The 18401-nt window shown below is 41.7% G+C and overlaps 1 protein-coding gene across 3 annotated transcripts in view; it reads right to left on the bottom strand.

Moving 5' to 3' along the window:
* The window catches only part of daam2 (dishevelled associated activator of morphogenesis 2), a 100584-nt gene that overhangs the window by 30220 nt on the left and 51963 nt on the right, over positions 1-18401 (bottom strand). For all 3 annotated transcript variants that reach the window (XM_044166089.1, XM_044166091.1, XM_044166090.1), the window contains exons 4-6: positions 15989-16063; positions 11248-11342; positions 730-1063 (exon numbers count right to left, since the gene is read on the bottom strand). In XM_044166089.1, coding sequence (XP_044022024.1) covers positions 730-1063; positions 11248-11342; positions 15989-16063 — 504 coding nt within the window. The remainder of the gene's footprint in view (positions 1-729; positions 1064-11247; positions 11343-15988; positions 16064-18401) is intronic.

Raw genomic sequence — 18401 nt, 5'->3', positions numbered from 1 at the left:
ATGGAATGGAAAGTTCAGTCAGCAAGCATGTTTGATCTAAAATATATTTCAACACTGAACTCATCAGATAGCAACTGGGTCAGAGATAAAAGGAACATGTCACTGCACCGACAAAGGAATCTTGATTTATCAAAACCGTGTTGTTCTAATACAACACTGAAGAGAACAAGGTAACACAGGGTCACTGTTCTCACTTCTCACACCCTTTGTTCCCTCTTACACTGACCACCGACATACTTTGCAGCTTAATCATAGCTCGAACAAACATTAAAAAGGCCTCATAAGTTTGAATCACTCAGCTGCTGTGGTGTTAGCTTAGCCTGAGGTGGCATGACTTTGTACACACCCCGGGGGGGGGGGACGTGGACGTGTGAGATGTGGCTTGCTGACTCAGTCCTGCTAGCCACTAAAGCACTACACATACCCTGACCTCCATAACTCTGGATGTCCTCACCTGCTTTTAATATGAGTGTTGACTTAACCTGAGGCCAACAGTCTGAGGTGCTGCAGCACGAGTCTCTTATCAACTTATCAAAATGGCCACAGCTTGATTTATTTAAGCATTACTCTGAAATATTTTGCCTGTCCTTTCCCATAATCTCTGTCTGCCCCATGTCTCCAGCAAAGGCTCCCAAAGTATGTTTGTACCATGAGACATGACCCCACTTCAAGTAACGTGCTGTTTGCACCTTTTTCACTTTAGGTAGAGATCACTTCAGTTTGCCTCACCTGAAAGCGAGTCCGCTCGGCAGCGTATTTCTGGTAGTGTGCCATGGCCTGCAGGACCTTCTTGTGTCCGTCGGGCACCAGGCACACTGCCCCAAGAATTTCCAGCACCGCCACTTTGGTCTTGATGTTCTCCGTCCGCAGGCTCTGCGAGATGGTGTTGATGCTTTGCGGGTGGGACAGGACATGCGAGCGGCCCTGGGAGTTGTTCATCAGCGCCTTGATACAGCCGATGACGGAGGTATGGACGCGGCTCTCTGACGTCTCGTAGTCCATGCTGCGCAGGAAGTTGAGGAGGCAGGTGAGGCCGTCAAGTTCAATGAAGCGTGTGACGAACCTGGAGGGGGTCGGAAGGAACATGAGTACAGATTCAGAGTAAAGTCAAACGTAAGGAGAGTACGATGACATAATGTAATTGTGTGTCAAAGTGTCAAAATACAGTTTAAAAGGACAAACAGTGCTACAGTTAGTAAAGACCGTGCAGCACTTAAACCTTAAAGCAGCACTTAAACCTTAAAGCATCTTTACCTTCTGTTATATTATTTACAAGCTCCCCCCCCCGACACACACACACACACACACACACACACAGTGACTGAAGTATTTGCTGTGGCTATATGCTGTGGCTCCCTGGTTGCCAACCATGAACTACAACGTTCCCGGTTCACGTCCAGCCGGGTAGTATTCACCAACTCTTTATCTCCTAATTTTCTGTCATCTCTCTATTTTTGCTATCAGGTAAAAGGCATAGAATGCCCAAAATATATTATTAATAAAAACATATGCTGCTCAAGCATAAGGAATGTCCACTTCAGTAATCAACTCAAATTAAAATTATTATTTAGCTTAAGGTTCCAACTAATTATTATTTTAATCAGGTATTCAAATAGCCAAACAAACAGTCCAAAACCAAAGGTTTACAATAATAAACTATTAATCGTCAAATGTGTTAATTGTGTTCATGATTCATTGTCTGTCCATTAACTAATTGGTTGAAGAGGTACTCCAGTGATTTAGAGTTCCATAAAGTTGAGGAGACTCACAAGGCAGACAGATTAAAAAAAAAAAAAATGAACGGTCAAAATCTGAGCTGATATCCTGACTTTTAGTCCCTAGCATGGGTCAAGCTCCAGAAAAACTGCATCCTAAATTGCTCATACTGCAACCAATAGCGTGCAGACACTCCCACATCTTTCAAACTTCACACCTTCAGTTTGTAACGCAGGCTTCCTTGCACAAGCAACGACAACCCTCACGACATCCCGAGGCATTGTTTTCAAAGACGTAACAAAGCTCCTCCAGAGCCACTGTTTTCACATGCTGAATAGGTTCTCCCAATGACGAGGGAACAGACCTTTATGTGTGAAACTGATAAGAGTGCCCCTCATGGACTAATCATTTCAGCACTAATTTAGATATTTACTTATTTTGATTTGAATGAGATAATGTACTCAACTCCTACAGAAAAATCATCAAAGGCAAGAAAAGCTTCTTTACACGTGAAACTTGACGCTGTCACAATCCAAGTCCGCCCAGTCTCCTACTGACAACCCTCATTACTGTAGCTGAACTAATTAGAAAGGAGCGAGTAATTAACCTCTCTGGGGGAGAAGCACGGCGCGATTGAATGACAGGCCGGACATGTAAACATTGAGGGAAGTCACATCTAGCGAGCACACCGTGGGCTGTATTGTAAATGACCTTCCCACTCACTAAGATTCCTGATAGGCCTCATAAATTATTTCAAACAAATGAGGGCTTGTATAAAAGAGTGAAAGAGGCAGAGGGAGAGGAGCGAGGAGATGATGATGAACACATGAAGAGAAAAGAAGGATGGAGCCAGAAAGTGGAAAGGACAGTGAGGAAAGAGGGAGAGGGTCTGCGAGTTGAGATGTATTGCTACTCATCGCAACAGATACACTGTTTTGATGTCAGAAGTTCCATCCCGTCCCACTGCTGTCTTGGCTCGGGCAGGCGTGGAAAAACCACAACGCAAAAAATGGTAATCATCCAATTATTCTCCTATACATTGAGGCCATGGCTCGTCCCCCTGCTCACACACAATCAGTCCCAGATTTCCAGCAGACACACACACACACACGTTTGTTTCACTATCCCTGTGGGGGACAGTCATTGACATAATGCTTTCCCGAGCACCTTACCCTAACCATCACAACTAAATGCCTAACCTTAACCCTTACCCTGACCCTAACCCTAACCTATTTGTAACCTGTACCCGAAAACCAAGTCTTAACCCACAAAAAGCAGTCTCTACCCGGGGGAACCTCAAATTCTGTCCCCATGGTGACACAAGTCCCCACCGGGATATAAGAACATGAAACATACACACACACATCCTTGTACTTCTATCTTTGTGAGGACCATCATTGACATAATGCATTCCCTAGCTCCGACCAAAATGTCCTCACTTTCCAAAAATGTCCTCCCTCTGTAGGTAAAAAAAAAAAGTGTTTCAGTCCTCACTATGTAGCTAGTACAAGTACACACACACACTTTACCTGGCATGACCAGTAAATCTCTCAAAGACGTATAATCCTCTGATCTCCAGCAGTGCCTGGATGAGATCAAGGAGGTCATACTGCATGCATGCATGCATGCATACAGTCAAACTTCTTTGACAATGCATTGAAATCACAGAACACACACACACACACACACACACTTTTCAGCAGACAATGTGCTTCTTGTTTCAGCACAGACGCTGCAGTCTCGGCCTCCACTCAACACCAAGGTGGCGAAAAATAAATCCAATATATTAGATATGACGTGATTCAGATGTAACACAGACACTGGAACTAGAGCGAGGCAGACTGATCCAACTGTTAAAGTTACACATCCTTATATCAGTGACAAGTCTTTGGCCAGCGGCGAAGGCAGCTATAGCCATACGCCTGTCTGTGAATTGCGGGGCCACCTCAGAGAGAGCGGTTTCGCACTGGAAGAGAAATTACGCTGAACATCCTTGTGATTAATGTATGGAAAGCAGAGGGTGAGAGATTTCTCGGAGTCTGGGTTCTAAAGGTTGGACGGGATTCAAGGCTTCGCTCGCCGCTCTGCTGGTATGTCGACAACTTTGCCAGAAACGCGTGCGCGAACGCACGCACACATCCTGTGCACCATAACACCATGCAAGAGCATGTGCTTGTATAGGGGAAGTAGGAGGATAGATGCATGCACACAAACATTTCACACAAACACATATGCATGGCTCCTCAAAAAGGACATTCAACAGCAACTTATCCGGTGTACTGTTAACATACAACTATTCTCTCTCCTCCTCCCTCCATCTTTCATTTTCTCTCCAGTGAGCACTTGAATCAGTGCGTCCCATCTCCTCTGACTTTGGAGTCTCCTCTTGTCTTCTCCTATCCGCTGACATTCACGCTCAGCCGAGTGGCGTGCAGGCTTTTTCTCTCTCTCTCTCTTTTTTTTTTTTGGAACAACCACTGCATACTTGAAAAGCCGCTGGGATTGCGTTCAAGACAGCGAGAGCTCGACAACTGCTGCATTCAATATGAGCTCAGGCAGAGCTGAACAATACCGATGACGAGCCAAACACACACACACACACACACAAAGTTCTTCAGACAGACAAAAGAAAGAAGCAAGGAATATAACTTGGAATTGGACAAGACTAAACAAAAAAGTGACAGTGTAGAAAGAAAGTAGTCAAGGCCAAGGTTGTTCAAAAGGTAAGGTTAGCTGCAGATTGAAATTTAAAACCTTGAGATACCTACTTTTTTTACGTTATTAAATGATTGCCAATGTTGTTAGTTAGCATTAAGGGTCATGTAATTTCCATTGATCTAAAAAGCGTAAAACCCCCTCAACCAGAGGCAGACGATATTCTAAATGAGCAGGACAGTGCAGAAAACTAATCCAGATGCTCACATTTAAATTTAAAATTCATTCCAAAACAACTGGACTTTGAGGTTTTAGCTGCACAGGCAAAAACATTCTGCCTTTTTGTGCTTTCTGTCAACTTCTTGAACCGCTGTGTGGCAGACTGTCGGTCGAGAGTTCATTCTTGCCTCAAAGCCTAACCATACAAACTTATCAAAGTGCAACACTTCCACACACACACACACACACACACACTCAAGCGATCATGTGCTCTCTGCCTCTCTTCTACCCTTCATTTAATCACCACGTTTGTACACACTTATCTCTTTCCAACACCCACTCACCTACCCCCAGGCACAGGGACACACACACACACACACACACACACACACACACACGTATGCACACATGTCTTGTTCTACTATCAAAAAGGCCCAGAGTGTAGACAAGAGCCCAGGAAGTTCTTCAGAGGTGCTGCTTTAAACTATTTGACTGAGGTGTCTGCAGCGCTCGGAAGAGAAGTCATACGATATCACCACGGCTCTCGCTCAAAATAAATTTAACTCTATGTGAGGCCCAGCTAAACAAAGGGCAACACACATAAAACTGACACACACACACACACACACACACGCACATACAGATCACAATAAAAACCCCTGTGCACATCTGTGATGTGTGTCATGGCATGGAGGGAATTATGGACTTGGTTTATCATTACATCTACAGGGAGAAGTCTGTGTGTGTGACGTGGCCCATGTTTCCACAATGGTTCCTGTGACTTGTTTATTAAACCACACACACACACACACACACACACAGACATTAGTATGACACTTAAGTCAGGGGTGGAAGTAACTTAATCTTGTTAATGTAACAAAGTTGTTGTTTTTTTTGTTTTTTTTTGGGGGGGTACTTGTACTTTGGAGTATTTAAAAAAAATGGTAATTTTACTTATATACTTTACATATACTCTGCATTGTTGTAAGAACAACAGTCATGATAAACTGTGTGAGAATGGAACAAAAGAAAGGAGCCAAGTCAGCAGCTGCAGCAGAGAAGAAGCTGCTGGTGTGACCAACAGGTGCATGCTGGGTCTGCATGCTCATGGGGGGATCCTCCAGCAGTGACTTCTTAGATAGCCACGTTCACTTAGAATCGTCTACCTTCAGCGAGGTGTGCATGACCTTCCTGCTGTTTTTGACAGTCGCAGTTGTCACGGCCGAGCGCTCATTCCGCTCTAACGTTTTGAAAACTTTGAGGACCAGAGAGGTTGAGCTGACTGGTTATATTATGCATTGAGAATGAACGAGCAGAGAAGTTGAACCTAGAGTAGGTTAGGGAGGACTTCGCAGTGCATAAAACTCAGGATGGCGTTCAGACGGTCACTGATGGTCGTAGGTTGTAACTCACTCTTCAGAGCAGAACATCAACAACCACTGTGTTGTGGGGTTGTGTGCAGCTCTCTTCTTGCTTTAGTCTGTGTGTTTGTGGGCTGCAGCCGCTGTGGAGTTTATATTGTTTTTACATCTGTGTTGTCTGCCTTGGCGATGCTTTACTGGCAGTTTATTTCATTTATGTACGGTTGTTGCACGCTCCATAGCGTCTATAGCCCTTTTCATTTAATGTCATTCCTGTTGTCATTTTTGTTGGTGTGATGTTGTTCGGCTAGTGTATACGCTGACATGTTAACGCACTTAGCTTAAAGGTGTTCTTTAAATTGAATAGTCCTGTCATATACCATCATAGATGGTAACTACTCAAAGTCATTTTACTTTCAATTAAGTAAAATATTCTAGTACCCTTTCCATCTCTGCATTTAGTACACATAATTTGGGAAACAACCAAACTAAACACAAACTTTTCACCTCACTGTGTGTTCTTTGTATGTGGTTTTAAGCAGGATTATATTATTATATTATAATTACGTGAAAATCCAAATGTATTGGGGATCAAAGTAAGGGCCGAATACAATTCCCTTTCCTTACACCACCTTTCTCCCTCTCTCCATCTGTTTATTGCCATTCAAACACAAACCTCCCTCACCCGCAGGCTCAGTCTATTTAAACCTGCCTGTATATAACCACCTGGCCATCATTTCTCTCCATTTTCCCCTTAAATGCTAAGTACCAAGGGGTGAGAAATCTGCGCTCTGAGAGAAGCAAAAACATTGCTCCATCCAAGACTGCAAAGGTGTGATACTCCGCTCCCCCACTAATGTATTTGGTAATATATGAAAACAGAAAAGTTCACTCTCTGTTAAGCGGAACCTTTGAGAGATCCGGCGGCAAAATGTTTTGAAGGATAATATTTGCATGTGGTGGTGGCGAATCGTCCAAAGGGTTATTGACACAGGAGCAGGGAGAACGGCTGCAGTCAACTCAAGTCAATATTCTTGCTGGAAGAGACTCGCAGAAATAATGTCCAGAGAGCTGTCTTGGGAAGCATTGCGATGCTCTACTGACATGATCCTGGGACTGCAGTGCATTCTGGGCCAGCATGGCCTCAGTGACCTCCAGGAAAGCTTCATTTCCTGTCCTCCTGCAGTTATTTCATCCCGGAAATGACAGTGATTGAGGAACGTCACGTCTTAGATACAAGAATGCACGCACGGTATGCTCATCAGCATGGACATAAACATGAGTGCAGATGAGTCAATAGGTCAACAGTGCTTATGTAAGTACACTTACATGTGTAGTTAAAATACCACACAGCAGTGTAAATATTTAGATATTTGGAAGCTAAATTGAAATGTACACCAGATTTGATTTGACTACACAGCTGGCTGTGGGAGTTGCATTTTGGCCCTCACGTGCCCACTTGAGTTGAGATTCTGCGTTATGGGAGTAAACACAAAACCCCAGCGTGATGGTTCAAGCTCCATTTGACAGCTAGTAAACAAAGCAATAACTGCTGGCAGAGAAAATGAGATAAGCTATAAATTCCCATAAGAGAGGTATCCGGCCACTTTTCAAAATGTCTTTGTTTTATGGCTGTTTAAAATGAATACAATTTATATTTGAAATAAAACATCTGGGCCTTTAAAATGCTGTAACTATTAAAACAATTTCTGGTAAATGGCAAAGTACAGCATCAGTCACAGCAAGAATGTATTGCCTGCTGTCTCCTCTCACTGTTGGAGGCAATGTTTGATACAGTCCAGTCGTATTTTAATTAATTGTCATCCTGCCTACTTCAGTTCACATTTCCTACATTACTCATCAGGCTTGTTTTCTAAAGGATGTCAGAAGCATTGTATGTCTGCATCCACTTGTTGGGTTTTAGGGGAGAGCAGAATAACAACACACAACAAAAAGTCGTGACAGTGAATTTTCACTTGAGAAAGCAGAAATACAGCCCTACTGCTACTAAATACTCAACACATAACAACTCTTAATGGAATAGTCGACTTATGCATGACTACATTCATCTGCACAATAATAGGACAATAATACTGGAGATAATACAGCAGGTATTTAATGGACTCATTCAAATCATTAGAAAATCTAGCAGCTGTATTACACTCTGGTCTCTAGTATCAAAAGATTCCTTTAATGGACAGATTTGTGTCAGCAAATGAGCTTTGATGAAAACCAGTTTATTTTGTGGGACCGACACTAAAATCTCTCTCCACTTTATCTTTATTCAAACTATAAAGTATAGATAAACAGGATTGTTTTTTTTTGGTTTGTTTTTTTATATCTCCCACCCGTCAGAGCCCTCCCATGTTCACCTCCCAACCCTCCCTTCCTCCACCTGAAATTATATTAAAAATAATAATAACAATGATAATAGTAATAAATTATTACTGTACGAACAAAGGGTTGATGAACTGAAAAACTAACTAAATTAATCAAAACAAAAAATAACAACAATATTCATAATAAGTAGATAATAACAACAACAACAACAAGATATGTATATATATCGGCTCCTGTGATATTCTTGGTTGGAACTCCCCAGTAGTGGTATAGTTTCACACAGTCCTAAAACATGTTTAAGGGTTTTCTAGTCGCAAATTGTGTGTCTGCTGTTTGGTGCTGAGCAGGTAGTGTACAGTGGGTTTTTAGAGCTTTTTCCACTGAAAACAGCTGCCTGCTCCAGCCTAAAGCGATGCTATGAGATGCGATGAGAGTGAACGAAAACAGTAACGTTGTGGGCCTGACAGCTAAACAATGAGCTGAAACTCCGAAAGCTCCATAAAGCCAAGGAAAGCTGCAGATTCAGCTGATAATTCTCTGTAGGTTCATTACTACGACTGAACCCTTTCTCTTTGTTTTCACATTTTCATTTGATATATTATAAAAATATTGAATACAGCTGCAAAGAAATGCAAAAGAAAATATATATTTCTTTGACACTAAATGATGTTTTTTCTGCCTTTTCCCTACTTTGATCTCTTACTTTCAGCTTTTGTCTTGAGAATCACGGGATAGTTATACCTAGGGATGCACCAATCCAACTTTTTCTCTCTCCATGGTGATTATGATGTCTCAACTCACAGTATCACCGATACCAGTGCTGTCTTTTCCCCGTTTTTGGCATCTTTACCCAATTGTGTATAACACGTTAAGATCATTTTTATGTGAGGTAACACGAGACCAAGGAATGCTGTGGCACTATAAGCCCGCCATGACTTGATGGATATAACTGGTAGCAGAATCACTGAATTCTATAATGTCGGCTAATTCCCGCTGGTAACAGCCGGGTGCCAGAAACCACAGAGTGGTTAGTAGCCTTACTGTATTTGTGCCAGGATGGCGCGGTTCCATTGGGTTGGTCTGTCTAATGCTGGACCCACTTCAGCACACAGATCCAACAGCACGGCTCTAGGGAATCTAAATCGGCATATTATAGGACTGATAATGAGGATGTGGAGTGTAGCGATTGCGCGCGAGCTGTCACTGGCTTTATTTCCAGACTTTGCTAATTTACACAATCCATATGTGCAGGTGGTGAAGATGTGCCGGGTGAGTCGAGGTGAGAAGGCTTTTCAAGCCTCATAAAATAAAATAATATCAGAAGGAGAAAATATGTTTCGTTGAGCTGCTAAAAACTCATGTACACACCACAATCATAACAAGAGATGAAGGTCACAAGCAGACCTTACTTTATTTTAAGGGGTGACAAACCAATAAAAGGTTGCATATCACTACTTTCCAGTTTGAAATAGTTAACCTAAAGCAGAGATTTTCAATTTAAGGAACTGAAATGGCCTCAGTGACCTCCAGGAGGTCCAGGTTGGCATGATAAAGAAAATATACACCTTTTAAATAACCGGTTTTGCCAGTGTTAGTATCATATTCCACACACAGTAACACACAGCAGAACATATGACCCGAACATGTCACCTTGTCATTTCAATGGCTTATAATCAGCCTCTAAGTCAAAGTGACAACAGTGGGTGGCTTGCTGACAATGTGCTCCTTTTGTGCGCTCTGCCTGGCACCCTGCATGTCCACCATGTGTTTGGGTCCTGTGGCCCTGCGGAGCGGGCTGAGGGCACAAGGGCACCTCTTCACAACCAGGCCCAGCTGCCTCTCTGAAATGCCGAGGGAAGGAGGGATGGGAGGCCATTTCAGGCAGCCATCCAAAGGCAGGCATGAATCAAAGCTGAATACAGACAGACACCACCATGTCTCGCAAAAAACACACATACACACAGGGACATAAGAAGTGACACATAAAGGGGATGTTTAGGTGAAGCTGATAGCCACATTAAATCGCACAGTTCCCCCAGACATCTAAATTGTAAAGCACAAAGTCATCTTTTTTTGCCTTAGCCACCCATTTGTCACAAAGCCAAGGCCTGGTGGGACATTAACACACTGCCCAGGCTTTCCCTGAATGCACATATTCTGTGGGACACACCTGCTACCCACGCCACTGCTACAGTACATAAAAACGTCTGCGTGCTAATGAGCAATAAGTCACTCTGTGTACAGCACGGGGGCAGGTGCATTACTGAATAGTGTTGATTGAGTCATTACATCCACTTTTGATGAGGTAAATTAAGTACACTTGAATATAATACAAGATACAAACACAACCATGCATACACACACTTGGCCTAGAAACACACACACAACCCAGACTTGACCCAGACACTAAGGCTGCTCTGGGTTTTTGTCACTCTGCACATTACGTCTGTCACTTCATAGTTCCCCTTGAGAAAACTCAACACCCCGGTTTGATCCAGACCACGGCATCATACGTCTGGAAAAGGTTGATGGACAGCTTTAAAGGAGCTGCTGACGGGGAGAGGGAGGCGGTTTGTATTAGTGGGCAGTCCAATGTCCTTGAATGTTTCTTTGTGGTGATGAGTGAGGCCTAACAGCTGCTGATGACCATGTCAGGGGGTGAAAAAAATGGGAGCGTAGATCTGAAAATAATATCATTGGGCGTATTTCTTTATTGGTTGTATTTTTCATTCTTTTTTTTTCAAAACCCTGCTGTGGCAAGAGACAGACCTCATGGAAAGTCAATCTTTTCTGTAGCATGTTACATTATTAACTGGATTTAATATGTGGGGCATTACCTCAACAAGTTAAATAGCAGGAATGTATGACTTGAAGGAGAACCAAGCAATGCAAAGCTCTGCGCTGTCTGCAGCACAGGAAAAGATCACGGTTTAGCTGGATGGAGAAATTCACTTACCTCATTGGCTGAGTCCGCAGTGCTGTCTTCAGATCTTCTACCACCTTGTTCCTCATTTCCATTTCCTCCTCGTCAAAGGCGAACAGGGTCTGCATCTGCAGAAATGGTGAGAAATTAAATGAAAATCGAATTTTGTGGAAACAGCTGATTAATATTGGACATGGATTTGGCTTTAGAGCAGGTGCCATTGGGCAAGCTACCTGCTGGCAAGAATTCTGTATTTTTCACTTTTAATTAAGAGCCTTTCATTGTTTCTCCTGGGTCAACACAAGAATGTTAATCTTAATTTGGCAGCAATAAAACGGCAACAGTACATATTTCCTCCTCTTCACAAGTAAATGTGTTTGTTTCAATTAGTCCGAGCGTCACAGATAATCAGAGCCTCATTAGCAGGCTAATGTTTCAGGCACCACAAAAAACAGATCATGTGTATCCCCCATGTCATTTTCCTTTTAAAGAACTGTTTGAAGCCATACAACATGCCAAAATAAGTCATGCAGGCAATTAGCTCCAATCAAGCTTACAACAAATCATAAAAAAAGCACTTGGTGGTAGTGTTAATGCATTTCTGCATCACTTAAAGGCTACCCTCAGCAACATCAAAGAGCTGCTGTGCTCCCATTAGTCAGGGCCACAGGGCTTCTGTTTAGCCTCTTCAGGCTTTTTCCATGGCAGCTCACTGCCAAGTCCTAAGGTTCAAACAGTGTGTGTTTCAGCAGTGGAGTAAGCTAGTCACAGTGACTGGCCATTCATTTGCCTGAAAAAATATTTGCTTAAATGTGACCCTGTTTTCCAATCCTTAAACCCTTAAAAAGGCATACAGGTCAAAGTTGGGTGCAATATTCCATAGCAAGACAGGACTTTTTGGACCAGCAGCGCCTACATAGCCGGCTGAAGCCAGACCCCATGTCTGACTACCTAACAACTGCTCTGGTCTGTCCGGTGAGTGAGAGTGTTTAATCTAGAAACAGTGCAGTCAAAACATCCATCGTGTCGACTTAGCCTCAACTCCAGATGGCTCATGGACCCTGTGCCAAGAAGTAAAGGCTCTGGCTCCTGTTTCTTTAAACGAACATGTTAGTCAATGGGAAGTTGGACACAACAAGTGTTGGGGAGAGTGAATGATTTGGTCGTGCTGCGAGCCAGTTCACCATGTCAATGAGTCTAGCCAAATGGCTCCTTCCTACATCTGCTATTTGTAAGCGCATTCGAACCTGTGGCCAACATGCACATAAGGATACTATTATAGCCAGTTGGTAAACCAGCAGAAGGTACTTCCCTAAATCCTTATTATGGGAAGTGCCCCCCAGAGCCAGAACTATGCCTTCAAGCTAGCCGTCAGTGCGTCGTTAACTTAGTGAGTGATTTGTGCAGCTCATCAAAACCTTAATTTGGACCATGTGGGTCACTGATGTGCCAAGTAAAAAGTATTTGCTCAATATAAATGAAGGCAAACAACATTATTTCAACTAAAATAGTCATGCAAAGTCAGAGGCACAAAACCTAACAAGGCTAACAAAATGCTAGCTGAAACCTAGCTATCCTTTGTTCCTATGTGGGTAGAAACTGAAATTGAGTGGAATGATGTGATTGGAAACAAGTGGAATTAAACACATTTACTAGCCTTTAATTGCGAATTGGTCATGCCATTTTCTGTTATATTATCACAGTCTTTTCTCCTCTATCACATTTTCTTATGTGTTCAAATTAAACACATTGAGAGGACTTCATTTAACCCACTAAAATGCTACTTAGCTGATGAAAGCTTCTCTTACATTAGGATGAGAGTAATATATATATATATATATATATATATATATATATATATATATATATAGTATATATATATATATATATATATATATTTATTTATTTTATTTTATTTATTTTTTGTCAAGTTGTACAGGAGCTCTAGCATTTTCAAAACTAGCAAGTGTAAGAAGATAGAGTTACAGTTCAACTGAGTGCCAGTTAGTTTGTCAGCAGTCTTTTTAACGTCACAGCTAAGCAATGTATCTGGTAAGCTGGAAATAACTTCCAAATACAGAAGCTTTGTTACTTTGCTTAGGTTTTACTAAAGTACTGATAAAAGCTACAGTGTTATTTGAATATACAACACTGTAATGTAAAAAACACATAAGACATAGTTTAAACCTGCAATAACTGATTTTTTGGCCCCTTGGAGGCAGCAGAAACAAGCTAGGAACAAAACATTGACATTATTGTCACCTTTTAAGTTGATATGGCGAACTTGTTAGCAAACAGTTGCTTTTTTTTTTTTTTTTTTTTTTTAAAAACACATCCAAGCAGTTATGGAGCAACACTAGTATTCATTTAGAAATCCATTTACAGCAACAACACTAAATGTAATAGGTTTATAAGACTTGAAAGCATTTGTAATGCCGAACTGAGTCCCTATTTTGTGGTTGGGAAGCTGAAAAAATGCAATAGCTCAGAGTTCTGTGTGTTTCTTCACATCACTGGCATATAAGAAGCCCTTCCCCTTGCCTCTGTGTTGGATCTCCTTTTCTGTCTATCTACAGAAAGCCCTATCCAGGAAGGAGCTCTGAGGCTCAACACACTAGCTTGGAGACAGCAAGGCTACAGAAACTCTTGTCAAAGTCACAAGGACGTTTGGATTATCACTCTGCGGCCAACGAACAACCTCAGGGCTCTGACGTGGTTTTATGAATGAACGTCAAGATGCTGGTTGTACAGTAATCTCTCCGGGCGGCAAAGGGAAAATGAGCTCATCCAATAACTCAGCTACTGTGGAAGGGCTGCCCCTGGAGAGCTCGCCTGGGAGCCAAGACATGAAGTCATGGGCGAGCAGAGCACCTCCAAATTCTAAAATGCGCTGTTGTCAAGATGCTGTCTGGGGCACGGTGGTGGAGAAAATGGAAGACTGATAGTGGGAGAGAAAAAATTATTCAGGAAGGGGAGGAAATTGGTCGAGTTATGGTGAATAAGGGAGACACTGCTAAAGTGGGGCTTGAACAAGAGCTTGCTTGTGCAAAAAGGGGAATGGAGACAGCAAGAAATATCATTATTTTTATTTATATTATATATATATTCATATATATATATATATATATATATATATATATATATATATATATATATTGTATCTTCATTGAAAGCACTTTGAGCTGCATGTATTATTATTATTATTATTATTATTATTATTAATCTATTTAAACTATTATAGTCATACATTTTTAATCTTTATGCAAGCAAAACCAATTCTGCCAATGATGTAATATAATTTAATTTGCTTACAATGTGAATACATTTGTTTTCAATTGTTTATTGAAACAACTTTGTTCCCCCAATGTTTACTGATGATTATTTGATCTGCCTTTCTACAAAATGTCTGGAACAAGTGAAACCATTGGAAGAAAGTGAAAATATCTCATCACACTGGCACAATTTTACACTTGTTTTATGAACATAAATAAGACTCTATAGTGTATGCTGTAGACTATATACAAATGACTTACAGACTCCGGTTGTTTTGCAGTATAGTAAAAAAGAAAAAGAAAGGCTGAAACATAACTGACAGCATGTCTGACACCTAATAGCGCAGAGGCACTGCTACAGCCCTGGCGGATTTTACATTCTTGGCAACTCACAAATCTGCACTCTGTCTTGACAACACTGTATGTGTCTGTGCGAGTGTGTGTGTGTGTGTGTGTGTGTGTGTGTGTGTGTGTGTGTGTGTGTGCGTGCTGTCTGAGCCGTTAAGAGTATGACAGTAAAATTGTTTCTCCAGACTTCAACACTAAGCTCAGGTACCGGTGCACCATTCAAAAGTAGCTCATTTTTGTCCCCTGAGTGGAGCCAGTAAACAAAAACAGCTGTAAAAATAGCGATCTTCAACATGGATTGTTGCTACAGGCGCGTTTGCCAGAAAAACAAACAACATGGCAATAAACAGATATTAAATGTCGTTACTTTTTGGCTCTATGTTTATGGTGGTCTGCGTAAGTTATGGTTGAACAGTTTATCTGATCCATGGCCTGGAAAGACTTGTAAATGTATTAAGTGTTGGTCTCCTTGGCTAGATGAAAAAAAAAAAAAAAAAAAAAAACTGACCTAGTGGAATTTTGAGAAGTTACTGATACGAGAAGCTCTTGCTGGAATTGCAAGACTGTCTCCACTTGTCTCTAAATTTCATGTTTACGTGTCATCCTTAAAGAGTCCCTCTTACAATGTCATGTTTTATGATCTCCAAACATTTGGGAGCCAACTTGTCGTCCACATAAGGATTCAGGGTCAGAGGCCACTGGTCACAAACTAGTCAGTGGCCAAATGTACAATCAAATAATAACAGCTCACATAACAGCAGTGATGTTTAAAATGATACTGAGATCGTGGTAGAAGACAGTTTTGCAATGGTATCATGCTGTTTTTATTGGCAGCCACGCTGACTAGAAATAATGAATACTGTCACTTAGGCTTTGCTCCGTGTCTTTGACAGCCATTCCCACTGATTGAACTGCCTCTAAATGGCCTGTTTGTCATCACAGTGTGTGTGTGTGAATGCTGGGGTCACAGCGAAGGAATGTGGTCATGCGAATCTAACAAGCAGTCAGCAGGGAGACGATAAAAAGCGAGCCAAGAGAGAAGTCTGAGAAAGAATGACTGAGTGAACAGTGACCTCTTAGGAGTGGTGGTCAGATGCTCGAAGTAAGTGAAATATATTGTAATAGTAAAATTAAAGTTAATGCGTTTGACTTACAGCAGCCATGGAGTTGATGCGGTCAATGTAGTAGTCGGGCCAGCTGGTGGCCAGCTTGTTGGGGTCCTCTTGCTCCTGTGCATGGACACAAAGACAGACTCAGTCACTTTAAAATCACTTTAAATATGTTACAGTATAGCTCTGCAAGTAAATAGTGCATACTGAAACCCACTGTAACTTACTTTTTCAATGCTGACCACAGTTAGTTAAGGTTTGCATCACATACTGTACACTGTGATGCGAACATGGCTGAGGCCTTGCATGGCAGCCAGTTGGCCTGACCGTCCAATACTAACAACTACTAGCTCGATTTTTAAGAAGCTTGGTATGGATACTCCGGGTCCCCTGAAGTTGCCTTATATTCACACCCACTTTCAGTTCATGTATTCAGCCTGACATTGTGTGTGCTAGAGGCAGTTAACGTTTTTCGCATTGATCAAAGAAATAGGTTAATTTAAGACTTTACGTCAACTTACGTAGCTAACTAGCTATGTAGTAGGATAACGTCCCCATTTGTAATCCTGCCTAGTGAGCTCTGATTGGTCAATTGTTCCTCTAACTGGCGGAAAACAGCCTTCAATGAGCGATGTGGACAGCTTTTCAGAGGTCTGGAACCAGGCTACCCTGGAATATGATTCCTAATGATTATGGTGAAAATTGCTCCTTCATTGAGACTTTGGTCCATGACATGATATCTAAAAATAAAATCAATGGATTTCCACGAAATATGCCATGAAAGAAATGGCTGCTCCTCAGAAGATTAATCCAAATGTTTATGGTGACCCTTTGACCTTTCCGCTAGAGACACCATCAGGCCAGAATTTCCACCTGTGTACGAGAAATATCAAAATCTATCTAATACATTATTTTCATACTATTTCACTCTCCTAGTATCATTCTTTCACTTTCTACTGTAGCTGCATACTTCAAACAGCCACATGAAGACTAAATAGATCAGGCAGTCCAGTCCACATTAAGTGGGTCACAGCATCTCAGAGTATTCACTTGTCTTAGCTTTTAATCACATGGACAAAGAGAAAGAGAGAGAAAGAAGAACTGCCTTGAGGAACAAAATGCACTCCACAATAGTTTTCCAATAGCTCTGTCTGATATCAATTTGTCCTGGCCAATCCGAGGAAGCGTGATGCCACGAGCAACCAAGACACAGGGGAAAACAGAGACCATGTTCCCCGTTCACATCTGGTCTTGTTTAGGCCGGGCTTAGAGCACTGCTGGAGCGTTGTTGTTGTTCTTGTTACTGTGTGCACGTCAACTAGAGTCGGAAACTTACAGTATGCCACATTAATGCAAAATGTGATAGTTCTGTAAGATAAGCGTTAGAGACGCGACATTGTTTTATTGCTAATATATATTGCACAATATCACAGACACTCCTGACATTAGAGGGGCTCAGATCCCCTTCCTACACAAAGCTGCTAAAACCTACATAAAACTGCAGGATCCCTCAACTGAAATTACTCTATGTAAGACCATAATAAAAGAAACAAAACATTCCATGGCAGTACATCTGCTTAGAGTAATGAGCATATTATAAAAGTTATTATAATAATGCTCCACCAACAGATTATTTGGGAGATTGTCAATTTAACTATGTTGCAGCCATTAGGGGCAAGTACGTTAACTTCATTTACTACAAGGGCATTCACTTCTCTCTGTGTTCCTTCTTGCTATGGAAAATCTATATTTTATGCCACCCAATCCTCTCATTTCTAAAATGTTGCTTCAATATTTGCATGGTGGCTCTACACAGCTAAAAGAAAATGACCTTATCTGTTGATCAAGACAGACAAACTACTTTCTGGGACGAGCCTGAATCGATCGTCCCCAGACATAAAATTATCTTATTATCTCTAGTAACCCAATGAACCTCAAACCTCGACATAAAAATGAGCTGCAGAAACTGAAAATCCACTGATTTACGAATCCAACCCAAAAAGCTGCAGTGGAGCCGCTTGAGTGTTTGAGTATAAGGTTGGTCACTGTGGATTTCAGTCCTCATACAGACCACTGTTTCTGATCTGCAGCACCCAGTGCCAACATTTGAGCTCAAACTAAAGAGCTAAACTAAAACAAAAACAATAGAACTCACTGTACTACTCAGCTTGTGTTTTCAAGTTGGCCGTCTTTTCCACTATACTGCTGACACGCTCGGGCCACGATGCCAGACAGATCCTGACGCTGAGATTAACAACTTAACTGCCTCTCTCTGGCCCTTCAGCCGAATTTACCGCCGCCGACACGCCCTCAAAAAACATGTTGAGCCCAATGCAACATTTACTCTGGCAGTTTCACGAGCCGGAGTAAAGTACTGTAATTTTCGTCTTGTTTTGGGACAAATGAAAAATGATTACAACATGAGGTTTGTTTGGGGGGTCCTAGTAATATCAGTCCA

This window comes from Siniperca chuatsi, linkage group LG15 (genome assembly GCF_020085105.1).
Source record: "Siniperca chuatsi isolate FFG_IHB_CAS linkage group LG15, ASM2008510v1, whole genome shotgun sequence".
In the NCBI taxonomy this organism is placed as follows: Eukaryota; Metazoa; Chordata; class Actinopteri; order Centrarchiformes; family Sinipercidae; genus Siniperca; species Siniperca chuatsi.
Note: the sequence above shows the minus strand (reverse complement) of the source record. Positions and strands in the feature narration are given on the sequence as shown.